Source organism: Hirundo rustica, chromosome 19, assembly GCF_015227805.2.
Source record: "Hirundo rustica isolate bHirRus1 chromosome 19, bHirRus1.pri.v3, whole genome shotgun sequence".
Lineage (NCBI taxonomy): Eukaryota > Metazoa > Chordata > Aves > Passeriformes > Hirundinidae > Hirundo > Hirundo rustica.
In genome coordinates, this window is record NC_053468.1 from 7,830,210 (window position 1) to 7,858,167 (window position 27,958).

At 52.9% G+C, this 27,958-nt stretch overlaps 1 protein-coding gene across 2 annotated transcripts in view; it reads right to left on the minus strand.

Moving 5' to 3' along the window:
- The window catches only part of STX1A (syntaxin 1A), a 69,815-nt gene that overhangs the window by 15,279 nt on the left and 26,578 nt on the right, over positions 1–27,958 (minus strand). For both annotated transcript variants that reach the window (XR_005703578.2, XM_040082200.2), the window contains exons 4-5: positions 5,424–5,498; positions 2,384–2,457 (exon numbers count right to left, since the gene is read on the minus strand). Coding sequence is in view for 1 of the 2 variants with exons in the window: in XM_040082200.2 (XP_039938134.1) it covers positions 2,384–2,457; positions 5,424–5,498 (149 nt within the window). In the remaining variant the exon portion in view is untranslated. The remainder of the gene's footprint in view (positions 1–2,383; positions 2,458–5,423; positions 5,499–27,958) is intronic.

Here is a 27,958-nt window from a genome sequence, read left to right on the forward strand (position 1 = left end):
CAGTTACTCCTACTTTACAACACATTAACAAGAGGGAATCGGCTCCTCACTCCTTTCACTCGGTGTTTTGCTAATAGCAAGTCCATACCAACCTGAGAAGGCACAAATACCCCCAGAAAGGCCAAGCTTCAAGCACCAGGCATGTCTAAATCAGCTCTCCAGTCTGGCTCGTCCCAAACCCCACAGAGAATGTGGGAAGGGAGGCAAGAGCAGGCCAGGTTTGGGAACACACAGCCACATTGCCCAGGAGGGGCTGGAAGTGGTCACTGCAGAAGGACAAAGGGAGTGCTGATCCCAGATGGGGCTCAGGTGAGGACAGGCTCAAAGGAGCTGGGTCTGGTCAGCTGCAGGTGATGAAGCTTAGAGAGATCCTTTTGTTACAACGACCCAGAGGGAGCAAGGAGAGAAGCTGGAGCAAAACTCATCTTGGAAGTGCACAGGGGGCAGGAAAAGAGATGAGGGACAAAGCTGGGACATGGAATTCCCATATTAAGGGAGGGGAATTTTTCGTAAGAGTGATCAAACACTGGACCAGAGCCCAGAGGACCCTTGGTCTGTGATGTCTCCATCCCCCTGGATACTGGGGAGACAAACACCTGCAGGAGCTCAGAGTCTGGGACCAGGCAGGTCAGAAGCCAAAGCTCCAAAGTGGAGCAGTGTCACACTGCCCACCTCAGGGCTCTGTGCCACGGCCCAGAGGTGCCCCCTGCACCCAGGGAAATGCTAAGAAATGCTCAGATGGCAAGAAAACTTCCCACCTCCATGACTGAGGGAGTCTGGGCTTTTCAGCCTGGAGAAGAGAAGGCTCTGGAAGACCCTGAAGTCACTTCCAGGGCTAAAGGGGCTCCCAGGGAGCTGGAGAGGGACTTTGGACAAGGGATGGAGTAACAGCACAAGAGGGAATGGCTTCCACTGCCAGAGGACAGGGACTGATGGCATACTGGGAAGAGATTCTTCCCTGTGAGGTGCTGAGGCCCTGGCACAGGGTGCCCAGAGCAGCTGTGGCTCAGCTCCATCCCTGGAAGTGTCCAGGGCCAGGTTGGACAGGGCTTGGAGCAGCCTGGTCTAGCAGAAGGTGTCCCAGCCCTTGGCAGTGAGCTGGGCTGGATCACCTTTGAAGGTCCCTTCCAACCCTGACCCTTCCATGGCTTTATGGTGGAGCAGAGCCCTGAATCCCATTCTCCCACACACCGGGATGACATCTGAACCACAGAGTTCAGCACAGACCAAACCTAAACCCTGCTCAAATCCACAGCCCTGGGTTATGCAGCTCTCGCTCGGGGCCACCTCTGGTTTCCGCAGACACTGCCGAAGCAAAGCCTTTTCCTGAGAAGCAAGGGCACATCACAGCCAGCACCAGGGGCCACACCACTGCCTGCACCTCCCCTCCCTGCCGCTGGCACCTGCATCTGGGATGACATCAGCTCAGCACAGAGAAAGGGCAGAACACCTCAGGGATTGACAGCACTGCTGTCAGCACACTGAAGTGTCTCCGGAGTGGGAAGGGAAGGTTTTTCTCGCCTGGGATCTGCTGACAGCCTGACACTGCCCTCTGTCCACACTGCATCCCTTCCAGAAGGAGCAGAGGAGCTGCTCTGCATCAGAACCTGCTGCTCTCCTGCTGCTGCACCATCCTTTGGCTCTGCCATGCCCCAGCAATTCCCTGTCCTGCCCTAGACACAGGTGGGCCTTTTCCCTCCCCCGGCTTTGCAGAGGACATCTCCCCCAGGGCCTGAGCTGGGACAGCACCTCCCTGCTGCTGCAGGCCTGGGCGGTGCTGGGTTCCAGCTGGGAGCTGCATCTGCAGAGCTGATCCATTACCATCGCCCCACACTGACCTGGCACCAGCTGCAGATGGGAGAGCTCCCTGAGCGGCTTCCCAGGCTGAGGAGGAGGTAAAATACAGAAGCCAAAACTCCTCCAGCACCGCTGCAGAGCGTGGAGATATCTCAGGACTCTCTGTGTGTGCACAACCCGCTGTGAGAGCCACAGATCTGCGTGTGGATCCAGCCCAGGTGATAAAGAGCAGCACTGGCTGCTCCTGTTGCCTTTACCCCTTCAGTGGTTTGCCAGAACACATTCTTGGCTGCACAACAAGGCTCTGAGGTGCCTTGTCCTCACCCACATCCCCCAGAGCAGAGGACACGGCTCTGCAGCGATGCAAGGACAGGTTCCAGGCCGGAGCAATGGCTGCATCCCAGCGGTGCATCACCGGAAGGCAAAAATTACACACAGCCCTGCACGGGTGGGCAGGAGGGCAGAGCTGCACACAGAGAAATCTGCTCCACGGCCAGGCACAGACCTCCTCTCCCAGCTCCTCCTGGGATCCCTCGGCTGCCACTTCCCACTCTCCCCTTGCAGGCGGCGCAGGGCAGAGGCTCACCTGAGTTTTCCTTATCCGCAGGTCAGCCGATGACCTGTTCAGTCCCTCCTCCTGTTCGATACTCTGCTCAATGCCTGCTCAGGGGAGAAGGACACATTATTTCCTGCTGTTTGGAGGAAAAAAACCACAGAATCGTTAAGGTTGTAAAAGACATCCGAGATCATCGAATCCAACCTTCAACCAGTTACTGTCACTCTGGTTTTTCTGAGGTTTTTAAAGCCTTTTGATTGTTCATAAAATGGAGTCAAGACTTTTTAGCTACTGTACAATATTAGGAGCAGTTTCTGCCTTTCTCACACATGTAACATAAACAAATCCTTTGTTTTTCATTCTCTGTCCTTTGTTTGCATATTTCTAACCTGAAAACAATTGTAACTGACAGTTGCTCTGGCCATTCGGCTGGGAGGTGAAAACTCCAGAAGCCAATCCACAGCCAGACCCACAAATGTATAAAAAGTAAGAAATAAACAGGCAGAGGGGCTCTGGGCTTGGCTCAGCCTTGGGCTCGCTCGGAGGAACAACTCTGCCCTGCGAAATCTCTTGTCTCCGTGTGATTGCTTTGTGTATCCCCATCACAAGTTACCTCAAGCCCATTAAGCCACCCTGCCAAATGCCACATGCACTCATTTTTTGAACACTTCCAGGGGTGCTGACTGCACCACTTTGCCAGAGCTGAACCAAAGGAATGGGATTGTTTGGCAAAGGGACTGTGAAAGACTGGATCGAGGAGCAGCTGGTACTGGGCAGTTCCCAAATCCTGACTCCACCACTCAGCCTGGCAGCAAAGCCCCGTTTCATGACTGCAAAGCACCTGGTGCCTGGCTGCTGGCTGTGATTTGGGGCTGAAAGGGCAGCATGGTCACCCCCAGGCTGGAGAGCCAGGATTTCCACATAAAATCAATGCTTAGGTCTAATTGCCAGTATTCAAACAAATTGGAGAGCTGTTTCCACCAGAGAGGCAAGAGGAGGAAATCCACAGCTGAAGCGTCGCTGCAAAATACCAAACCTCAAGACTCCTCCAGGGGACCCAAAAATAGCAGCTCCTCCAGCTGCCTGGACTGGCACAGGAGTACCCACCACAGCCACCAGGCATGATCCCTGCCCTGTGCTGAGCATCCACGCAGCAGAGCAGGGATCTGCCCCTTCAATGGAGAGGAGATTTCAGATGAAGCCCTCGCTGCCCAAAGCCTGTGAATCACGGCAGGGAGGAGCACTGCCATGTCCCACCGTGCTCTGGGCACAGGTCACAGGGGTGCAGGGCAGGGGGTCTGGCACAGAGCAGGGCAATGCAACCCTCTCCCATCCCTGCAAGTGTCCAAGGCCAGGCTGGGCAGGGCTTGCAGCAACCTGGTGCAGTGGAAGGTGTCCCTGCCCATGGCAGGGAGTGAAATGAGGTTACCTTTAAGGCCTCTTCCAACTCAAACCCTTCCATCATTCCAGGATCCTATGAAACCTGCCCCTCAAGGCCAACTCAGGACATACTAATTCAAAGACTCCCTCTCAAGGACTCATAAAACCTGGCAGAAAGCTCCCATCAGCAGGCTGGGCGGTGTGCAGAGACACACATCTCCGCGTGGAGCACCCGGTGTGAGCTGGTGGCATTCCCAAAGTCTGGCTGAAGACCCTGTTCCCAACACTGTTCCCACAGCTCTCAGAGCCTGGCTGTCCCCAGCACCTTCCCCTCTGCAGCAGGTCCCTGAAGCCCAGCACAGCTCAGCGTATTCCATCAGTGACTGGGCTTCCTCCACACCCGTCACAAACCTCTCCCCAGTCCCAAGGAATGGTATTGGCAAACACTGGGCATTTCTGATAATTAGTAGTCACATTTTCCAAGAAGCTAGTAATTAGAATTAGCCACTGCATGAGTAATGTCTGGCCTGAAGAAGTCAGTTTGTTGTCAGCAGATGTTGTTTTTGATCAGTCCTGACTGTTTTCTGTCATTGATCATGCTGGCCACGAGGCGATCTGGGACAAAGCACAAGGACTAGTCATCTGCTGCTCCAGGTAAATATGATAGCAGAGAGGCTCTTCTGGAAGCAGGAAACAGGAGCCTGTCCTGCAATCCTCCAGGCTTTCAAAGTCCCTTACAAAACACTTATGGAAAAGCATTTTTGTTTTCTTAAGGCCAAACCCTATCACCAGGGATCCCAGTGTGTCCAGGGCCATAGGAATGGATCCCTTGGGCTGTGGAATGGACAGGATGGCCCCTGGCTCTCCTTCCTGGCTCTAGGTGAGATCAGGTGTCAGGAGGACAAAGGGAGCATGGGAGCAAGAGAGGTGCAGGAGTCCTGGCCCACACAAGGGACACGGCCACACCAGGGGTGACCTCCCGAAAAAAGGGCTCCAGACACATCTGAGCCCTGCACAGCTCTGAGATTCCACAAACCTCTGGGGTCAGTGAGGACACTGCTGCCTTGGGAGAAGCACCAGCTCCTCTCCTACCCTTCAGACACAGCCAGGTCTTCTGCACCAATGTCAACCAACCCCCAGACTGATGTCCAAGGTCACCACAGGGAAACCTGAGGTTCCAGGGGTGACCAGCCTCAAGATGCTGCCATCCTCTCTCACTCCCTTGGTCGCCTGGGGTCCAGTCCTGGAATTCTGGGCTTGTCTGAGTGCTCCAGCACGACCCTGACTGTCAGTGGGTTGACAGCCACCTTGTTCTCACACCTCAGAGACTGACTGACTCTTCCACTGGTGGAAACTGAAGGTCACATCCTGCAGACGTCCCTCAGCAGCACCTCTTCCCTCACCCAGACCTGAACAGAACCTTTGGCCAAGCTGGGGGTTTGCCCAGGGTCCAACCCCTGCCAGTGATGTGGCACGGGCTCGCTCAGAGCCCAGCAGCTGCTCGTGGCCCCATTCCCTCAATTCCCCTCTGGGAACGGGGCACGAGGGGGCAAATTCACAAAGGGCAAAGCAAAGCATCTGGAGGGTACAGCAGAGAGGGAAGGTGATGCTCATCCCTGGGAGCATTTCCAGCCTGGGACAAGAGTGCTGCAGGCAGAGCCCCACAGCTCCATCACAGCCCAACACTCACTCTTTAGTTTGGAGCGCACTTTGTTCGCCGTCTTCTTTATGTTGGACATCAGCTCTTCCAGCTCCTCTTTCGTTTCTGGGGAGAGAGGAAAGAGCAAACATGGATGTGCTGCAAACACCCCTAAAACGTGCTGCCCTGCAGAGCGTAGAGAGCAGAGCTGTGAGCACTTCAACCCCCTAACTGGAAGAATTTCCAACCCCTGACTGAAAACACTTCCAATCCCCAGACTGGGAACAGCACTCCCACAATCCAGACTGGGAGCAGCATTCCCACAATCCAGACTGGGAGCATTCCCACAATCCAGACTGGGAGCATTCCCACAATCCAGACTGGGAACATTCCCACCTCATGCTCCATGCTGGACTCTCCTCACACTCCTGAGACCTCCAGCTGCTTCCAGCTCTGGGTCCCCAGCACAGGTGTTAAATTGACCAAGAATGAGGTCAGGTTACACATGGGGAAGGAATTTCAGACCATGAGGGTGTTGAGGCCCTGGCACAGGTGCCCAGAGAAGCTGTGGCTGCCCCTGGATCCCTGGAAGTGTCCAAGGCCAGGCTGGACAGGGCTTGGAGCAACCTGGGACAGTGGAATTTGTCCATGCCCATGGCAGAGAGGTGGAACTTTTCAAATTCCCTTCAGGCCCAAACCATCCTGTCAATCTCCCAGGAACCTGCATGTCCTGAGAGAAGCCAGGATTTGCAGATGTGCCCGTCACCAATCTGTGCTTCAGGAACTGCCAGAGCCCCTGTACACAGCAGCAGGGCTGGAGCAGGGACACAGCCCCACTGCAGCTCTCCCTGCTGCCACCCCAACACTCCCTCCTGATCTGTATGAGACCAAGACTTAATTCAATAAAACTTTGTTTAATAGAGCTGAGGCTACCGACTGACTCATGTCGATGGCTCCGATGCCAGCTGCCAGTCACAGGCATCATTAGAAAATCCTGATGATGGGAATGTTTTGGGGGAAGGTCCTGTGGTTCTGGAGGCTGTACACATTCCCATTCCTGAGCTACAAGCTTCAGCACTACTGGGAAAAGGAGAGAAGGAACGCATCTGTGAAGCCCTTCACCCCAGGATATTTGCTGGAGAACTGGCACAAATGCAGTGACAGGAACAGGACATTTTCAGTTTAAGTTCTCACTTCAGTGATTAGTTATTTTTTCCCCATTCTTAAAAAACTTGTAATAATAAGAAATGAAGAAATAATAAGAAAGTGTAATACCAAGAAGAAATTTCTTGATTTTGCAACAATAGGAAAGCAATAAACAATAAGAAACTGTTAGAATAAGAAATTAATAACTGTAATAACAAGGGATTAATAATTACTTCTTAATAAAGAAATAAACCAGCCTGGGCTGAGTAACTCCCAGACAAGGACCAGGAGTGCTGGACACAACTGCCATGGACACAGGGATGGGCTGGGAGCTGGGATTGTCCACCTGGAAAGAGGAAAAGCCAAGGGGGTTCCTACTGCTGCTGAGAACACCCTGCAGGAGGGTGCAGAGAAGCTGGGGCCAGGTGTCCTGCTGGTCCTTGGAGGTGACATTCACCTTCCTACTGAAGCTTGGAGGTGCCCAGGAAGAGGATAAGCAGTGCTGGACCAAGCTGGGACAAGCGAAATGCAAATCAAAGATTTTAAGAAGAAAAACAGCGATGATGGCGATGAAACACCGGCTGCAGAGAGGCTGTGGGAAGTGCGTCCTTATGGATACCCACCACAAGTGAAAGGATGGGCACTGGACCTGCTGGAGGGGACTGGCAGGGCCCTCCAAGGTCCCTTCCCACCCACACCCACTTCAATCCTGTTGAACAGTTTCTCATAACTCACTGCCACGTGCTTTCCCTTCTCCCTGTCCCCTCTCTGTTCTGCTCTTGTGAGACCTCACCTGCAGAGCTGCTGCCAGCTCCGGAGCCCCCAGCCTAGGAAGGGTGTGGAGCTGCTGGAGCAAGTGCAGAGGAGGCCACAGAGGTGCTCCCAGGGCTGGAGCCCCTCTGCTCTGGAGCCAGGCTGGGAGGGCTGGAGGTGTTCAGCCTGGAGAAGAGAAGGCTCCAGGGACACCTCCGACCTCCCTCCAGGCCCTAAAGGGGCTCCAGGAGAGCTGGAGAGGGAATGGGGACAAGGGATGGAGGGACAGGACACAGGGAATGGCTTCTCACTCCAGGAGGGCAGGGTTAGATGGGATATTGAGAAGAGATTTCTCCCTGTGAGGTGGTCAGGCCTGGCACAGGGTGCCCAGAGCAGCTGTGGCTGCCCCATCCCTGGCAGTGCCCAAGGCCAGGTTGGACAGGGATTGGAGCAGCCTGGGACAGCGGAAGGTGTCCCTGCCCATGGTGGGGGAATGAGATGAGATGAGATATGAGATATGAGATATGAGATGAGATATGAGAGGGTCTTTAATGTCCATCATGATTCCATGACACACCGCTGTGAGGACACACAGGACCAGTGGTGAGCACGGTCCTGTTCAGGGAGCAGACAACCCCACACTGACGGAAGGAGAGGCCAGGGAACAGGGCTGGATGCCTTCCCTCAAAATATTTCCAACTGAGCAGCGTCAAGAACACTCCTTCTGGCTTGATTTGAGTCACAGGCTGTGTGAGGATTGCTTGGCGGCCTGGCGGGCACACACTGCCCAGACAATTATTTTCACGTCCACGGCGTCTGCTGAAGTGACTCAGATCTATTTAACCATTCCCAGCGAGTGACGTGCAGCCACGGGAAGCTGGGGTGCCACAACAACGCCGTGCCACGGCCGGCATCACTTCCAGCCAGAGTGGCACTGAGGGGGCAGACGGGGTGTTTCAGAGGATGAGTCAAGCTCCCCACAGCCCAGCCTGGGTGTCTGCTCCATTCCCACTGGCACTGAGCGCCGCGAGAGCGGAGGTGTCCGTCCCCACGTGTCCTCAGTCTCTGCTGGGAGGGAGAAGGAGTCTTTGGTCCAAGGTCGAGCCTCAGACCCCTGAGAAGCCCCAGGGCCTGCTGTGACCTGCAGGGAGGGAGCCCAGGCAGAGCAGGGAGCAGGCAGGGGCACAAACTCTTCCTCCTCCCACTGCCAACAGCTCCATGTGTGACAGGGAGCAGACACAGCCCAGACTGGTAACAGTGCAGGCAGGAACAGGGAGCAGACAGGAGCACACAGGAGCAGGCAGGCAGGAGATGGCAGGCAGGAACAGGCAGGAACAGGCAGGAATGGGCAGGAACAGGCAGGAATAGGCAGGAACAGGCAGGAATGGGCAGGAACAGGCAGGAATGGGCAGGAACAGGCAGGAACAGGCAGGAACAGGCAGGAACAGGCAGGAATAGGCAGGAACAGGCAGGAACAGGCAGGAATAGGCAGGAACAGGCAGGAACAGGCAGGAATAGGCAGGAACAGGCAGGAATAGGCAGGAACAGGCAGGAATGGGCAGGAATAGGCAGAAACAAGCAGGAACAGGCAGGAATGGGCAGGAACAGGCAGGAACGGGCAGGAACAGGCAGGAATAGGCAGGAACAGGCAGGAATGGGCAGGAACAGGCAGGAATGGGTAGACAGGAGCAGGCAGGAGCAGGCAGGAACAGGCAGGCAGAAGCAAGCAGGCAGGAAGGAGCAGGCAGGATCAAGAGGGAGCAGGCAGAGGCAGAAGGGAGGAACAGGCATGCAGGAAGGAGCAGGCAGGAAAGCAGGCAGGTGCTGGCAGCACAGAGCTCCGCCCTGCACAGGTGGGTAAGTGCAGGCACTGTCACTACGGCTCTCTGGACATCGTGGTGACAGTGACTTTGCTTACAAGGTGCTCAGCCCTCAAGCTGCCTCGCCCACTCCTTGCTGGGAATAAGAAACTTCACCTCAGCAACCTGCAAGTTTTCACTGACAATAACCAACCAACATCATGGAGAAAAGTGCAATTCCAAGCTGATTCCCAGCTGAGTTACCTGGCAAAGCTGGAAGGATCTTTTTTGGCAAAGACTTAGCTCTTTCAATAAAAAATGAAATAACATCCTGAGAACAGTTCCTTGAAGGAAACCTTAAACTAATAAACCTTTCTTGTTTATCTTGGCACTTATATTTACGGAATGTTGGGTATTTTTTTAAGGTGAATGCAAAGAGGAAGCACAGGCCTGAAAAGCCCACAAGGATCTGGTCTGTGGGAGCAAATAATAAGGAATCCTTCCTAGGAACTCTATGGCAGAAACATCTTCCAGAGTGTTTCGTGGCTTCAAAGCAATACAAATGAAATCTGTTTTAAAAGCCACTAGAGATGAGATTGGCTAGAAAGGTCCTGCACCTGGGTCAGGGCAATCCCCAGGACCAGCACAGACTGGGGGATGGATGGATGGATGGATGGATGATGGATGGATGGATGATGGATGGATGGATGGAGATGGATGGATGGATGGATGGATGATGGATGGAGGGATGGATGGATGATGGATGGATGGATGGAGATGGATGATGGATGGATGGATGATGGATGGATGGAGGGATGGATGGATGGATGGAGGGATTGATGGATGGATGGATGGATGGATGATGGATGGATGGAGATGGATGGATGATGGATGGATGGATGGATGGAGATGGAGGGATGGATGGAGATGGATGGATGGATGGATGGAGATGGAGGGATGGATGATGGATGGATAGATGGATGGATAGATGGATGGATAGATGGATGATGGATGGAGATGGATAGATGTATGGATGGATGATGGATGGATGATGGATGGATGGATGGAGAACAGCTCTGTGAGAAGGACTTTCCAGCTGAAGTCCCATTTGCCAAAAGAGATTTGGGACAGCAGTGACCTCTGTGCAGTCCTTCAGTTCCCAAAGGCTGACGTTTATTCCTGGAAACAGAGCTCCGAGTTTCGCATTGCAACTTATTGATTCAAGCTGTGAGAAACAAGAACAAAGCCATCACATGCTGACTCAACCCTTTCCTGATTTTCTAGAATCTCTTCCAACTCTGACCAACACAACCATTTGCAGCAGGTAAGACAGAGTGGGGAGCAGGCAGAGGGGGACAGGGAAGAACTGCTCAACCTCTGCTCCAAGCAGAGCCAGGCCTGTCCCATGCATGCAGGAGCAACAGAAGGAGCTTCAGCTGCCTGCCAAGCTGCAGAAACAGGAGATGGCAAGGCCATCCACCTGCCTTTGCCAGGAGCAGGGCACAGGAGACAACCAGTCAGGAAGGACCAGTAGCCCCAGGATTTTTAACTTCCTGCATGCCAGGAACAAATCCTGTTCAAGGTGCAGCAAGGAGAGACGCTGCCAGGATTCAAGGTCAGTGCAGAATGTCCAGGCTTTTACACAGGAGCAGAACAGGGATGATGCACAGAAGGGTCTGAAAAGCTTGTGGGATCTCCTGGGATCAAAGGTACACCCTGCAACTCCCCTCGTTCATCCACCTGGCTGTGTTTTGCGGTGATCCAGAACAGATTAAATTGTAGCTTTTGACTTTTTACATCATTAAAAAGGAGGAAGGAGATATCACAGAATCCTAGAATGAGAGAGGTTTGGGTTGGAAGGCACCCTGAAGACCATTCCCACACCCAGGGACACCTTCAGCTAGATCAGATTGCTCCAAACCCTGTCCAACCTGGTTTTGGACATTTGCAGGGATGGGACATTTAAGTCAGCTCCCATAACATATTTGTAGGTAATTAAAAGCTGGTACCATCAGTGGAATTGCATTTATATAATGCCATCTGATACCAGTGGTGATGGATCCTGTTTCCCAAGCTCTGGACTCCCCACAGCTGCCAGGCCAGGCCAGCCACTGAGGACAGAGTCTGAGGGGGTTTTCCACCATTAACTGGGCTGGTAACACCAGAGTGGCCACGGGCATCCTCGTGTACCAAGCCCAGCTCAGCCCTTCCACAGCCTGTTGTGGAGACAGCCATCCTGAACACCTTCGGGATGTTCTCACCCTGTGGTCATCTTCCCCCGACTGCTCCTGCTGCTCCAAACTAGCCTCAGAGCTGGAAAATCCCCACAGGAGGCCAACGTCAGGATGAAAGGAGAGCTGTGCTATGTGCTAAGCACAGAGTCAATGAATCATCAAGGGTGGGAAGGACATTCAAGATCATCAAGCCCAACGTTTGACCAAAAGCTACCATGCCCACTAAACCATAGCACTGCACATCCAGGGATGGTGACTCCACCACAGTCTAGTGACAAGATTTAACCACTCTTTCAGTGAAGAAGTTTTTCCCAATATCCAATCTAAACCTCCCCTGGCACAACTTGAGGCTGTTTCCTCTTGTTCTGTCCCTGGGAGCAGAGCCTGACCCCCCCGGCTGTCCCCTCCTGTCAGGGAGTTGTGCAAAGCCACAAGGTTCCCCCTGAGCCTCCTCTTCTCCAGCCAGATCCCCTTTCCCAGCTCCCTCAGCTGCTCCTGGTTTTCCAGGCCCTTCCCAGCTCCGTTCCCTGCCCTGGACACGCTCCAGCTCCTTGATGTCTTTGTTGGGATGAGAGGCCCAGAACCCCACAGAGGATTTGAGGGGTGGCCTCACCAGGGCCCAGCACAGATGGATGGTCCCTGCCCTGTCCCAACGCTGCTGGTAACAACAGCTTCTTCTGCAGCCACTTGCTGGGTGTTTGTAACTCAACAGCACCAACGAGGGCATCACAGTGCTCACAGCAAAGCACCTTGCTCCGGTGACAGCCCCGTGCAAGGGTGGCAGAGCAGAGCCAGTGCAGTGCCTTGCTCCAGTTTCTCTGCTTTTGGAGAAAGTTAGATCTCTTTTTTTTTTTTTTTTCCCCCCAATTAACACCAAACCAGTTCGCAAACAGTGAGGGATGAAGGAGGGTCAAGTGTAAATGTAAATTAATGCCTGTACATTGACAGGAGCTTGAACACAACTCCTGTGTCAACACAGCTCCCAAAATTGTCTGTCCACCCTGACTACAGAGGGCTCATGGAGCCTCCTGCCTCACAGCCAGCAGTAAACCCAGACCCACAGCTCATCTGCAGCAAACCCAGACCCACAGCTCATCTGCAGCAAACCCAGCACATCCCACACTGCCTTTCCAGCTCACAGCTCCACTGGAGCGGCTGTTGGGAGAGCAGGAGGTGACTGAGCTGGCAGGAAACAGCAAGGATCAACAGCTCGAAGCAGGGGGACTTCAGGAGATCTTTTCATTAAAAGCAGGATCTGACAGAAGTCCTGATGGCAGCACAGGATCCAGCGAGCGCTGTGGGGGTGAGGGCAGGTGGCTGCACCCCCTGGGACTCATCCCACCTTCACGAGGGGCACCCAGTTAAGACAGCAAAATCTGTGCAAGCAAACGGCCGTGGATGGCTGCTCCCACCTGCTGCAAACGTGCCCATCTTCCAGAGCTTCTCAGCCCTGCAGCATCACTCCCAAAGCTGCTCTCCTGGAGCAATCAGCTGGCTGATGAGCAAACACTCCTTCCCTTTCCATGCTCTTCTTTCCATGCTCTCCTCCCAGCCCTTCCATTCATCCTGTTAGCTCCAGGGCAGCACTAGAGAAACCAGCCCCTCCACTGCCCGCTCCCATCCCGCTTGGAGCCGCACACAAACCCTGGGCAGCCCCAGGACGGACACAGGGCACTTGAGATGCAGGGCTGGAGCTCACAGGGACCAAAGCTGCCCCAGCCCTCCCACAGACACTGAGGGCACAGGCACCAACTAAAGCTCCTCAGCTCTATTTTTACAACACTGACTGCACTAATTGTCTTACCTTCCTTAGTTCCCCCGATCGAATCCCACTTCGAATACTCCATTATTTTACCAGAAGCAAGGTCGGTTTAGTCAGTCAATAATTACCCAGCTCACTCCCTCTCTCTTTAGAATCAATGATCTCCTACCTCCCAAGTTCCCAGTGCCCACTAGGTATGCCAGAAATTATTGGAAATCAACACTAATGGCAAAGGCACCATCTTACTCAGCTCCTGGAAAACTTCCTGATCAATACCTTCAGGCAGCCCGAATCCAGCAGTGCCTATTTTTGGTATCAGCTGTTTAGCAACAAACTGATTTACTGCTGGAATGTTGGAATTTAATCAGCATAAGATGCATCATGTCTTTCCCAAAAAAAGAGAAGCGTTTCCCATATGTTTGTGTCCTTCCTGCATTATTCTTCCATTTTCCTTTACTAATGCACCAAAATGGTTGAGAGGTTCTGCTCTTCTTTAAGCACCTCAAGGAAACTTCAGCTTGTCCTTCAGGCCACTGCTGGGTGGGTTTTCTGGCTCCCTGTGACTCCAGTTTCTGTGACACTGGGAGAGGGTGGGAAAATATTCTCCTCCTCACCACGCATGGGAGAACAGAGACAAATGTAAATTCATGGCAAGTGAAACTCCAAGAGTAGGAGGTACGGACAAGTGGAAAGAAACACTTAGGCATGCAGGGAGGATGAAGTGCTTTAAATTTATTCTATAAGCACGTGATCTCAAGAAGCAAGACAGGACCATCCAGATGACTGAGTGTCCCCGGTACTGAGACTTGCCCTCAAAGGGTCCTTCTCCCAGGCTGTGACAAAGATATTTCATACTTCATCCAAAAAAAAAATCTTTCTTCCAGGTCTGAGGAACACAAACTAGGCTGAATTTGGGACCACAGACGAGCAATTGCAATTCTGTAGGGTTTTAACTGGTCCCGTAAACAGAGATGTCTGGAGCAATTAAATAATTCCTTTTTGTCCCAAGCTTTAATCGCAGGATCATGGACTCACAGGGTGGTTTGGGTTGGAAGTGACACTCAAAGATCATCCAACCCCCTGACATCAGCAGGGACACCTGCCACTAGACCAGGCTGCTCCAAGCCCCATCCAACCCGGCCTTGAACACTTCCAGGGATGGGGCAACCACAACTGCTCTGGGCACCCTGTGCCAGCCCATCACGGTCTGACATTTTTCCCCCATGTCCAGCCTGACTCCATCCTGAGTTTTGCTCCACTGTCCTGTGCTGGGACCCCAGAGCTGGAGGCAGCTCCAGGGAGTCTCAGGAGAGCAGAGCAGAGGGGGAACATCCCCTCCCTCCCCTGCTGCCCCCACTGCTGAGGATGAGCCCAGGAGACACCTGGCTTTCTGTGCTGCCAGTGCCCATTTGTCACCAGGCAGAATCCTCCAGTTCTTCTCTGCATGCATGCATCCATCAATCCATCATCCATCCATCTATCCATATATTCGTCCATTTATCCATCAACCATCCATCCATCCCTCTATCCATCCATTTATCCATCCATCCATCCATCCATCCCCCAGTCTGTGCCGGCACTGGTGATTGCCCCAGCCCCGATGCAGGACCTTGCTTTTGGCCCAGCTCAACTCCATGAGGCTCTCATGCTTTTGATAACTGTATTCCTGTCCTTCAGTATCCCAAGGCACTTCACCCATCCCTCCCCAGGTCCTGGGACACACCACAGCTCGTTCCAAAATCAGACAGGCCCCAGAAGCTGTATTCAAATTGATCCGGATGAGAGAGCAAGCATCCCGAAGGATGGGGGAGACGGAGGCCCTGATGGAGGGACTGGGTGCAGCACAGGAGAGAGAAAATTCCTTCACTCCTGCACAAGGTGACACACAGTGATCCCATTTGGACAGAGAGACACAGGGCTTTGTGCAGAAAAGATGCCAGCTGGGGAATTGTGGAAAGGTTATTTTTAGAGTTGCGCATTTGCATGATAAAGAGCAAGTATTACCTCTGGCTGGAAACTTTTTATAGCACGGGCAGAAAAAAACTGACCAGAAGTAGTCCTGCCTCCCAGAGCTTCAGCTGGGAGCACGCTTGAGATGCTGCAGTTGGTACCCAAAGCAGCAAGTGTGAAATAAACACTCAAAATGCACCCACAAAGAATTCAGACACCTGAACCTGCCCAATTCAGATTATTTTCCTTAAAAAAAAAAAAAAAAAAAGGAAAAAAAAAAGAGCATGATTTATATTTTTAAACACTGACTGAAGCACAGGGAATTGTGTCACTTCATTCAAATTGTCAGGTCCCAGCGAGGACAACGCACAGGCAGGTCGCAGTAGCTAGGAAGGGCCTGAAGGACGTCCTGCAGCCACTGTCCCCTGCAGTCATTGTCAGCTGCAGCCATCATGCCTGCACTGTGGCTGCCTGGCAGCTTTTTCCGACTCCGTCAACCCAAGGAAATGGGATAGCCCAAAGTTCCAAGCTGGAAGCAAGGTATAACCCACAGGTTTCTCTGTAAATTTGAAAGATCCAAATGGCTGATTCTCAGGGAAAGGTCAAAAGGGAAAAAAATGCACCTCAATGCTGGGCACTTGTTCAAGGGTCTTTTCATATAGCCATGGACCTTTGAAACTCATCTCACTGCAATCTCCTGCCACGGGCAGGAACATCTTCCACCAGGCCAGGTTGCTCCAAGGCCCTGGCCTCGAGCATTTCCAAGGATGGGGCAGCCACAGCTGCTCTGGCTGTGCCAGGGCCTCACCACCCTCATGGTACAACATTTCTTCCTTATGTCCAACCCAAATTTTTTTGCAGATGATGGTAGCAGCCAGGCAGGGTTTGGTCCATCCATCCATCCCCACCTGCACACACAGCTCCAAACACAGGAGTGAGCCAACTCCGTGCCTGCAGGTGCCTTACACGTGCTGGGCCCTCTTCCATGATCCCTGTCCCACGGCTGACTCACTGCCTCTATCTCTGGCTTGTTCATTTACCAAAATCAGGAACAACTTGTTCCTGATGCAGCTCTGGAGCAGGGGAACACACCTGCCACCGGCTGGGGACCTCCCTCCCACGGCAAGCTGAACAATTGGCAGGTTCTGCCCAGTCCCCCCAGCACACAGCTCTGCCCAGAACCTCCCCATCCATGGACCCTGCACTCTCCAGGTGCTGCCTGGGAGCTGTGTGCCATGAGAGTCACACACCACGTGAGCCTGTGTGGGATAGGAGCTGTGTGCCAGAGGAGCTGTGTGCCATGGGAGCTGTGTGCCATGGGAGCTGTGTGCCATGGGAGCTGTGTGCCATGGAGGCTGTGTGCCATGGGAGCTGTGTGCCAGAGGAGCTGTGTGCCATGGAGGCTGTGTGTCAGAGGAGATGTGTGCCATGGAGGCTGTGTGCCATGGGAGCTGTGTGCCAGAGGAGCTGTGTGCCATGGGAGCTGTGTGCCATTGGAGCTGTGTGCCAGAGGAGCTGTGTGCCGTGGGAGCTGTGTGCCAGAGGAGCTGTGTGCCATGGGAGCTGTGTGTCAGAGGAGCTGTCTGCCATGGGAGCTGTGTGCCAGAGGAGCTGTGTGCCAGAAGAGCTGTGTGCCATGGAGGCTGTGTGCCATGGGAGCTGTGTGCCAGAGGAGCTGTGTGCCATGGGAGCTGTGTGCCATGGGAGCTGTGTGCCATGGAGGCTGTGTGTCAGAGGAGCTGTGTGCCATGGGAGCTGTGTGCTGTGGGTGCTGTGTGCCACGGGAGCTGTGTGCTGTGGGTGCTGTGTGCCATGGGAGCTGTGTGCCAGAGGAGCTGTGTGCCATGGGAGCTGTGTGCCGTGGGAGCTGTGTGCCATGGGAGCTGTGTGCCGTGGGAGCTGTGTGCCAGAGGAGTTGTGTGCCATGGGAGCTGTGTGCCATTGGAGCTGTGCGCCATGGGAGCTGTGTGCTGTGGGTGCTGTGTGCCACGGGAGCTGCAGGAGCTGTGTGGGATAGGAGCCGTGTGCTGTGGGAGCTGCCTGCCTTGGGAGGTGTGTGGGAGCTGTGTGTCATGGCAGTAATGTGCTGTGGGAGGTATTTACCACAAGAGCTGTGTGCCAGAGGAGCTGTGTGCCAGAGGAGCTGTGTGCCATTGGAGCTGTGTGCCATGGGAGCTGTGTGCCAGAGGAGCTGTGTGCCAGAGGAGCTGTGTGCCATGTGCCATAGGACCCCTGTGCCATAGGACCCCTTGTGCCACGGTCTCCCTATGCCATGCAATCCCTGTGCCAGGGCCCCTGTGCCCCGCCGTGCCCAGCTCCGTGCGCTGCGGTGCCGGTGCCCGGTGCTGACGTGCTCCTCGGCACGCTCGCTGCAGCCTCCCGCCGCTCCGTGGCACCGTCAGCCGCCGGCGTCACCGCTGTGTCATCAGCCGCCTCTCGCACTGCGCTCGCTAACTCATCGGAGGGGAAATCTCCCGTCCGACGGAGGAGGGAACAGGGGATCCCAGAAGCAGGGACTGCAGAACCTTTGCTTTCTTCCCGCTTCCCAGCCCCAGTTTTCCCACCGTGTCCTTGCTCCGTGCCCTCCGGGCAGGGCAGGTGACCCCTGACAGGAAGGAGGGAGCGAGGGGAGGTGTGCGGGAGAAAACCCAAACACGTCTCTAACAAGGAAAATAAAATCACACAACTGCAACGAACAGAAAAGAACAGAGGCGCTACAGATTCCTGCAAAACAATGCAATGATGCCCTTGGGCCGGATGGGAAGAGGGGGAAACAGGATGGATGCAGCTCTGGCAATGCACAGAACAACTGCAAAGGGCTCACGTGCCCTGCCCAACTCCTGCACAGGCAATCCTGCTGTGTGCTGTCCCCTGGTGCTCCCCCTGCTTCCCCCTTGGCACCTACTGTCCCACTCTCTCCTGGCCCCACATCCCTGCAGCCTCCTCCCAAGCCCTGCTCCCCCCTCTTATGTTGGATCTTCTTGCTGTCTGTCTCCTTTAATTACGGCTCCATCTTCACACTCTGGAATTCATTCTCCTCTGCCAGTTCATTCTCCAGATTCCTTCCTTGGCCAGGATTTGCTTTCCTCATTCCCTCCAGTCCTGGGTTTGGTTTTAGTTGTGTCAGGGGAGATTTAGGTTGGATATTGGGGAAAATTTGTTCATAAAAGGCCTGTCCAGCCCTGGCACAGGTGCCCAGGACAGTGATGGAGCCACTGTCCCTGGCTGGGTTTAACACACGTGTGGATGTGGCACTCGGGGACATGGGTTAGTGGTGGGCCTTGGCAGTGCTGGGGAAACAGTAGGACTTCATGATCTTGGAAGTCTTTTCTAACCATAATGAATCCATGAGTCTATCCCCCAGACGTCAGCAACCCCAACACAATCACAGCAGCTCCTCCTCCTCCCCTGTCTGCACTCTGTGTGTCTGCATGTCCTTCACTCTGCAGAGCAGTATTTCTACCTTTTAGAGAACAGAATTTGTATTCTCTGGGGGGAATCCTTGGGGAAATCTTGCACTGGGATATCTTCCAAGCATGTTTGGCTGTACCCAGGGCATTCTGAACACCACACTCATAGCGTATCCTGGTCCTCCTCAGCATCCCCTGAGGGAGAGCAAGAATCCCCAACAACCACCTTCCTGCAAGTTATCCTTTCCCACATTTGCAGTCCCTCAGAGCAAAAGCACAAAGGAGAGCGTCTCTGGTTTTATGGCAGGATACAGTAGCCAGGCAGGATACATGTGGGTGTATCTCACCAAGCTGGACACAGATGATTGGAGATCTGGGTTGGGATAGGAACAAAGTGATGCACGAGTCCCATCGCGGGGGTCAACCCTGGGGCAAGTTCCATTCAGTGTTTTCATCAAGAGCTTGCAGACTGGAGCAAAACCCACCCACCAGCTTGCAGGGCTGGCACAGCAGAGCCGTGCTGGCCTCACATATCTGATCGAAAGGCACACCTGATTAATTACAAATCCAGGCTAAAGTCAATTACAGACACACTGTAATTGAAGGACAAGTCTCGGCCGGTTCCTTGGGGTAACAATAATCTCACAGCCAAATACAATTCCAGAACCTCGTATCTGCTCATACACTGGGAGGGGCTGTTCCAAGGAGCCTTCCAAGGAAGGCTGCAGCCGATGGGATGTGCGGGGATCAAAGACTTTTTTTTCCCTAGTGAAGCAGCAAATCTGAGCAGGAGTCAGGCAGACTGAGTCTCCCCAAGCTCAGATGAGGTCTGTAACCCCAGCCCCTACCACAACACTGACCCTGAGTCCCCACAGTGCTTCCACACTCACCAGACAAGGGTGTGCCATGAGAAAATCAAGTGCAACAGCGGCTGCAAAGCAAGATTTAACCCAAGGGAGGTCTAGAGATTCTGCTGATTGCTGCATGTGGGTGCTGCCCACACCCACAGCAGCCTCAACACCACCTAATGTCAGCAAATCTGGTGAATCCAATTTTTGAGAAGTTGGGGATCACTAATGCTTGGCTTGCCAGCTTCTTGCAGTCTGTGGTTATGGAATCTCCTCCTTCTGGGCTGAGGGAAGCTCAGGATTCCCATTCCAGGCTCAGGGATGCCACAGGACTGCCAGCCTGGAACTGTTCCAGGTACCACACCCACCAGTGTGCAATGGTCAGGAGTGACAGGTTCTGGTTTCCACCTCAGGAACTAATAATGGTCTCTGAACATCTGAGAACCATACACTAACCACCAATGGACATGGTTCACTTGAGAGTGAAGGTCTGTGTTCTCCAAGAGCCACCTCTGACCCAAAGTTCATGTTCTCTGGACCAAAGCAGGCACCAAATCTGCACTTGGGCTGTCAGGAACCTCCACTGACTGGGGTTCACCCCCTTCATGGAGGACACATCACCTGAGCCCTTTGGCACGGCAGGATTTCAGTCTTCCCTGCTTCTGACCTCCCACAGCCTCCAGGGGTGGAGCAGAGGCGTGTGCCAACACCAACCAACCTGTGGCTGTGCCAGGAAAGGGGTTTTACTACGATGGTGACCGACCACGGCTCACACAGAGACGCTGTGGAGTCCCCACACCTGGGGATATTCACACACCACCTGGACACAGCCCTGGGAAACCTGCTCCAGGTGACCCAGCTGAACCCAGGCGACATTCAAAGGTCACCTCCCACATCAACCAGTCTGCTTGTGTAAAAATAAAGAGCTGCAGTGCCCTGTGATCAGACCAGATGAAAGGTGCTGCTCTGCTGAGTTTTGGGGTGTCACAGGAGCTCACACGGCTGCAGGACATCCCCTGTCCCACGCAGCATTCCCAAACAGGGCTGGAGTAAGAGGGCTAAGGAGCACAGCCTGCAGCTTTGCTGGGCACGCACAAAGGGAAATTCCTCATCTGGACACTGGCTGAAGCAGCTGGGAGGAGAGCCAGGAAAGCAAGGAGATGGCATTGAGGGTAAAAGTTGATCAAGAACAAGAGAAAATGCCTTACAGACGGAGATCCCACAGGTTGTTACAATCTGCTCTCACCTTACAGGGAGGAAATGCTGGAAACTGAAGAGCTGAGGTCCATCACGTCCTTTCAGCAAAACCTTGAACTCCTGGAGCCCTTCCTTTGTCAAACTCAATGTAGCAATTCCAGTGGCAGGGAGAACCAGGACACAGCCAGCTCAAGGCACAGGAGTGCCAGGTAGCACCGTGCTCCTGCACCACCAGCACTGTCTGCTTGGCAAGTCCAGCCATCCCCACCCACTCTGATGACACCAGCCAGGTGCCTTTCTCTCTGAACTGCCCATGTCCTGCAACACAGCATGCTCTTAATCTCCTCCCCCAGACACACTCTAAAGACCCAGGAACAACCAGGAATAGCCAGCAGCAAGGAGTCAAAATCCAACACTGGAGCAGTGCTGCTGCTGTGGCCAGATGGCTCTGAGAAGGTGAATCTCCATCAAGTTTTTGTGAAGAAAATCCCAGCCTTTCACACTGAAGACATCATATCAAGAAATAACAGTTGAGGCTGGTGCTGCCTTTCAGCAGGATTGCACACACACACACACTCACACCAGTCACAAAGCTGCTTCCCTCTGGCACCACGAGGGACAAGTCCATTTCCTCTTACCATTAATTATTCCATATTAGGAACCTACAAGGGTTGAATAGCTCATTCCAAAGCCCTTCCTAGTTGTTTCAGTATCTCCCTCCTGCCAAGGTAAGGTAACTTCTGCCCTCACGCTGTGGAGGATGCAATGGGACAGATGAAGCCCCCAAACACCTCAACAATACAGAGAAAAAAAAGCCAAGACCCTTCTCCAGCACCAGTGCTTCCCCTGGACTGACCCCAGTGAGAGGCTGGTCAGCAGGAGATGGCTGGCAAGCAAGGGTGACAGCTCTGCAGCAGATTTTATCCACTGCTCCCCGGGGCTTGTTCTGATGACACTTAAGGAGGGGCCACATCTCCACGCCACAGCACAGGGCAGTTTGTCAGCACCGTGGCCCAGCTCTGCCCGCTCCATCCTGACATTTCAGTAGCCCTGTGGGAGCTATTTTGGTCTCTGCCAAGGGCAGAGCTCTGACACAGGCAGCCAGAGGAAGGGGGAGGCAAGGGGGATGCAGGAGGAGCCTCCCAGACAATGCACAGATCAGGATCACCTCCCGTGTCGTGGAGCCCACTGCCCCACGCCAGCCACACAGGCTGCTTGAGTGAAGGGGGGATTTGCTTCCAGCCTATCCCAGGCTGGGGAGTTGGGGAACTCCACAGAGCTGTCCTGCAGGAGGACATGGAACCACCCCACGCAGGCAAACCCCACCTGCCAGCCCCTTCCACCACCTCCAGACACAGCAGGATCTGCACATCCCAGCTTGAGCAGGAGCGGCTCAGCAGAGCGCCAGGAGCCTGCACAGCACTTCAGAGGATCACAGAACCATGGAAGGGTTGGGGTTGGAAGGGACCCTCAAAGGTGATCCAGCCCAACCCACTGCCCAGGGCAGGGACAGCTTCCACTGTCCCAGGCTGCTCCAAGCCCTGTCCAACCTGGCCTTGGACACTTCCAGGGATGGAGCTGAGCCACAGCTGCTCTGGGCACCCTGTGCCAGGGCCTCAGCACCTCACAGGGAAGAATTTCTTCTTAATATCTAATCTTATCTCCCCTCTTTTAGATTAAGACTTGTTCTGTCACTATTTGCATGTGAAAAGTCACTCTCCCTCTTTTTCAGAAGCCCCCTTCAGGCTGAGAGGGGCTCTAGGTTCTCCCCAGAGCCTTCTCATCCCTAGGCTGAGCACCCCCAGCTCTCTCAGCCTGTCTCCAGAGCAGAGGGGCCCCAGCCCTTTGACTCCTCCACATTTCCCTGTGGAGGACAGGTCAGAGAGCTCATCCCACCACCAGGAACAGAGCCTACAAGAACAGCTCAGGGCAGAGGGGGCAGCCAGCAAGGGGCTGCCCAGCTTCAGCCCTCCTGGGCACAGTTTTGCCTGCAAAAGGCAAGCAGGAAGGTGTTTTCAATTTACATTTACCCTGCAATGTGAATTGGGAGCCCCAGGCACATATAAGGAGGGAGAGTTTTCCAAGTCCCAGGTCCTATCAAGCCGCAATTGCTGTGCAAAACTCCAGGTCCTGCTTGAGACAAACTTGGACAGCTCAGAACCTGGTGCCTTCAGGTAACTCAAGGTGGTCTCCTACTGTACTCAAAATTGGAAAATAGGGATACCAACCCCAGGGGATCACGGGACTGTGGTTCTCTGCTAGAGATGGAGCAAGGCAGCAGCAGCATTCCCCACAGCTGAGGTGCCAGAGCAGCTGACTGCAAGAAGACCCCACCAGGGGCCCAGAAAAGCCTGTTTACGTCACAAGAATTCGGGGTTTTCACATGAAAAATTACTTCAATCACAAAAATACGGATTTTTTTCCCCCATTTTTCTGCTGCTCACAGCTATGGGACGTCATTCCAGGCTGTTCCATCCGTATCAATGACCACCCTCCCACCAGTAGTGGGTTCAGAGGCTGGTCCCAAGAGGAAGCCCTTCATCAGCAAAGTTAGTGACTAATTTCTTCACTTCAGGCTGCTGGAAAAAGCAGCTCAAAGCTTCTCTGGTGAGAGAGGAGGAGTTCCCCAGGGCCTCGGTGCTGTGTCCATCCTGCTCAGAGCTGGTACACCCTGGAAATGGAGCTACAATGACAAACACTGACAAATCCTTTTATCAGCATTTTTTTTTCATGTAAAACTGAGCAACAGGGCAAACAAAAAAGAACAAGATTGAGGGTGTAAATGTCACTTCATTATCTTTTCAATTAAGAGCAAATTTTACACATCCTTCCCCAGCTAAATCTTGAGAGCAGCTTCATCTGATGTGGCTCCACCACTGCAGAATTGGAACAGCAGGAACTAAGCAGGATCTTCTTAAAATTCAGAAGAAAATAAGGTGGGTGATGTTCTGCCTACATTCTCCAACTTGCTTTCCCACCAGGCTGCTTTCCTGTAGCACCAGAAGCTATTAAAAGCCCTTGCAGTAGTCTCAAGAGCACAGAATTATCTTCCAGATTGGGAGCTCCAGATTCCTTTTGGTCGTGGTGAGATATATAATCCACACATGGTGCCATTACCCACCCCAAGCACTGTCTCTGCAAGAACCCAGATGGATGCCAAGAATAAGGCACTTCTTATAGCTGAGGCATTTTTAAGAGATGTTAACATGCCTTGCATAAACGTGTCCTACTTTCTGACTTGGGCTGAACACACATGAGTCACTCAGCTGCATCCTCCTAAAAGCCCACACCTGTACAGAAAAATCCCACCTCCTCTCTCACACACCCAACCTGATCAGGAAGTGATGGCAAAGACAGGAGCATGCTGGTTTTATCATCATGATTCAAAACTTTTAAGCCCTCAATGAAAAAAAAAAAACAAAACAGTGTTACTCCACATCACTGCCCAAGGCGCTGCAGAGTCACCTTCCACCATCACCACAGGAGGAGGCTTTTACAGGGGACTCTGAGCTCAGGACAGACCTGCTCCTGAAAACAAGGTATCAGCATGAGGTTTGAATCGCCTTTCATCTCAGAACAGTAGGAGGGGTGACAAGAAGTGACACAAAGACTTCTGGCTCCTTCCAGTACAATGGGGACAATGCTCTCCACCCCACAAGGACGAGGCTTTGCCTCCCTCAGAGAGCAGATGCAGCATCTGACCGGCTCTGCTGCTCCTCCCACGGAAAGAGAAGCCTTTGACATTGCCACCTCCCCTCAAAACCTTCTCACTGTGCCACAAAGGGCAAGAAAGGAAAGGACTGGCAGAGGTCACACCAGCTGTGGTTTCTCCCCAGTGGCTTTGGTTGACAGAGAACTTTGGAACATCAGCCTTGTTTCCTCAACAAAAAGCTTCAAAGAGAGCACCTGCCAGTCTGAGAACAGCAGCTCCCTGCAGCTGAGAAGAGCAGGCAGCATCACAGCTTGTTCAACAAGCCAAAGGCAAAGGGAGCACAGAAAAACCCCTCCAGCCAGTCTGCCCCTGCTCTGCTTTCAACCCAGAAACTCTTTAGGAGAAACCTGTGGGTTTCTATCCATTTTTATCTATTGAAGCAACCACAGATACAAACTGCACTGTCTTCTCATCTCTCCTTTTCTGCTCTAGATAAATGCTAATGCACCTATGCTGCCTCAACTGCCCCCAGGGTCAGCTCCTTCTTGAACTCAGGAGCTCTTTACCTGAGGTTAAGGTTCTCCTCTTGAGCATTTGTAGGATCAATCTTTTAAGGCAACCCTTAATTTAAGAGACTAAAGGCCAAGAACCATTTGTACTGGAAACCCTTTGACACAACCTGACCAGCTGTAATATCCAACTGACTGCTGCAAGCTTTGAAATATTGGTGCAACTCAAAAACTTTTCATAGCGCAATAAGAAGTCAAACAGCATTCAAATCGTTGCACACAGGCACAGAATGAGGGATGGTTTCATGTCATGGTACCAGAGAAAGGCTGGAACTGACACAGACTCACTCTGGTATGTGGGCACGTCAGGATTTGGTTATTTTCCATCATAACTTTCCCCAGAAGTTGCTCCCTTCATGGCTGTGGTTTTAAGGGCAGAGGAAAACGTTTCAAATCTGGTACCAGGTCAAATGGGGCTTGGAGCAACCTGGGATGGCAGAAGGTGTCCCTGCCCATGGCAGGGGGTGGAACAAGATGAGCTTTTAAGGTCCCTTCCAACCCAGACCACCCTGTGATATCATGATTTGACGATACCCACCACTGTTGACCAGACCCAAGGAGAAAAGGCTTCCACCAGATCCATGGGATCATGGAGGTGGCAGCCCCAGGAAACCAAAGAAGAAGCCCTTGGGTTATGGGAACTGGCACAAACATCCTTGCATGCACACACACACACACACACACACATAACAACTTGGAGATGGTACCCAACAAAACAGACCGAAACAGCATCAAGGGCATTTCACAAATTAGTGGAATCATGGCCCTAGAGTGGTTTAGAATGGAAACAACCACAAAAGCTCATCTTATTCAACACCCTGCCATGGGCAGAGACGCCTCCCACTATCCCAAATTGCTCCAAGCCCTGCCCAGCCTGGCCTTGGACACTTCCAGGGATGGGTCAACCACAGCTGCTCTGGGGAACCTTTGCCAGGGCCTCCCCATGCTCACTGAGAAGAATTTCTCTCCAATATATAAAATGCTGCTACCTGAGGGCTGCTCCCAGCCCTGAGCAGCCCTGGCAGTTAGCAGAACAATGATGGATCACTCTCCTTATCAAAGGTGCACAGCAAAGTGGCTCATTGGAGGCTGGTAATACAGAATATCTGCACAAGACGGTCTTCAGCTGCACACACATCAGTATTTACAGATCAGAAGCCAAGTCCTGACCCGCTGGATTCTATACCACCTGATTAATTATTTACCTCAAACCTAATTAATCATCCATTAACTCTAGGTGAGCTCTTCTACCAGTAGGGCAGATTCATGGAGTGACTCAATAAATGCTTCCACCATTTAGAGCTTCATATAATTAAGAAGAAAAATCTTCCCTGAGAGAGCCCCAGACATCTGAGAGGCCACATCCCAGGTGCATTTCATCTCCTCTACCTGACAATCCTTGGGCCTTGCCCTGGTGCTGTTATCCCTGCCATGATGTTCAGTGCTTATCCAGACAGCACTTTTCTTTCTTAGCTGCATCCAAAGCAACTCTTTTCTTTGCATTTTTTGCTAATAAACTGATAACTTGATTAGGAAAATACAGTTCTGCTCCACCTCTGTGGGGCCTGGAAACTCATTAACAGTGCTGAGAGATAAGATGCTTAAACCTATTAAGCAGGCGCTGCAGGCATTAAAAGCAAGCTCGAGATTTGCTGCCAGCTCTCAAAAAACATTTCTCTCCAACAGATCCCAGGGACTGAGGCAGGATCAGCAGAAAGGGCTCTGGGGACACAGGAGGAGACGTGTCACCACAAGGGAAGTGACAGGGCCATTAACAAGGCACGCTCTCCTCCCAGAGTGTTTGGCCTTAGTGCTGCCCAGCCAGAGCCTTCGTAGCCATCACACCCAAAACATCAGTAATTCATCCCATATCCTCAACCACAGAATCACAGAATCAATTAGGCTGGAAAAACCCTCTGAGATGATGAAGTCCAACCATTCCCCCAGCACTGACAAGGCCACTGCTACTGACCCATGTTCACACATCTGTTAAATCCACCCAGGAATGGGGATTCCACCAGTGCTCTGCACAGGCTGGATAGCTCCTTCCATGACGAAATTTGCCTCAACAGCCAATCTAAATATTCCCTAGTGCAACTTGAGGCTGTTTCCTCTTGTCCTGACCCGTTCCCTGGGAGCAGAGCCCAACCCACACCTGGCTCCAGCTTCCAGCCAGGGAGGTGTGGAGAGGGAGAAGGTCCCTCCTAAGCCATGGCCCCTCTCAGTCACTAACACGGTGCAGCCGTTGCTTCTGAAGTGACAGACTAAGTTCTTTGTCCCTATCAGCCAGCATCTGTAAACATCTCACATTCAGGCTGCCGGGTCTGGAATGTCAACCCAGACCCCGCCTTGTGTCTCAGTCACAAGCCAAGATTTATGGTAACACCTCCCCGGCCCACGTGTCCCCCTGTCACCCTCTCCAGAGGAGACTGATCCAAACACAGCACATCATCACCGACTGGAGAGGAACTGGAGCGTGTTAACAACATGACACGTCCCTGAAAGTCAGCCCAGCACTCCACTGATGCAGGAATTGCATCCATGAGCCGGCCACGTTAGGTAGAATGTCTCAGGTGTGAGAAAAGTCATTCAGCATCACCACATCCCATGAATCCACCCCCATCCCTGGGCCAGGATATCCCTTTTGGGGCAGCCTCAGCAGGTTGAGTGTCCCAGCTGAGCTGAGGGTCTGTATTAGGACCAGAACTAGGCCCTAAATCTATCAGGACACAGGCAATGGATCAAAAAAACCCACAGCAAGTTTGTGAAAGGTATCGAGTGGTGGGGAAGGGAAAGAGGAAAGGGAGGACCTGGATAGGCTGGAGCAGTGGGTCCACAGGAACCTCATGAGGTTCCATCAGGCCTGGCAAGGTCATGGACCTGGATCAGGACAATCTCTGGTGCCAGCAAAGACTAGTGGGTGTATAGGGATGGATGGATGGATGGAGATAGATGGATAGAAGGATGGATGGATGGATGGATGGATAGAGATGGATGGAGAGCAGCTCTGTGAGAAGGACTTTCCAGCTGAAGTCCCATTTGCCAAAAGAGATTTGGGACAGCAGTGACCTCTGTGCAGTCCTTCAGTTCCCAAAGGCTGACGTTTATTCTTGGAAACAGAGCTCTGAGTTTCGCATTGCAACTTATTGATTCAAGCTGTGAGAAACAAGAACAAAGCCATCACATGCTGACTCAACCCTTTCCTGATTTTCTAGAATCTTTTCCAACTCTGACCAACACAACCATTTGCAGCAGGTAAGACAGAA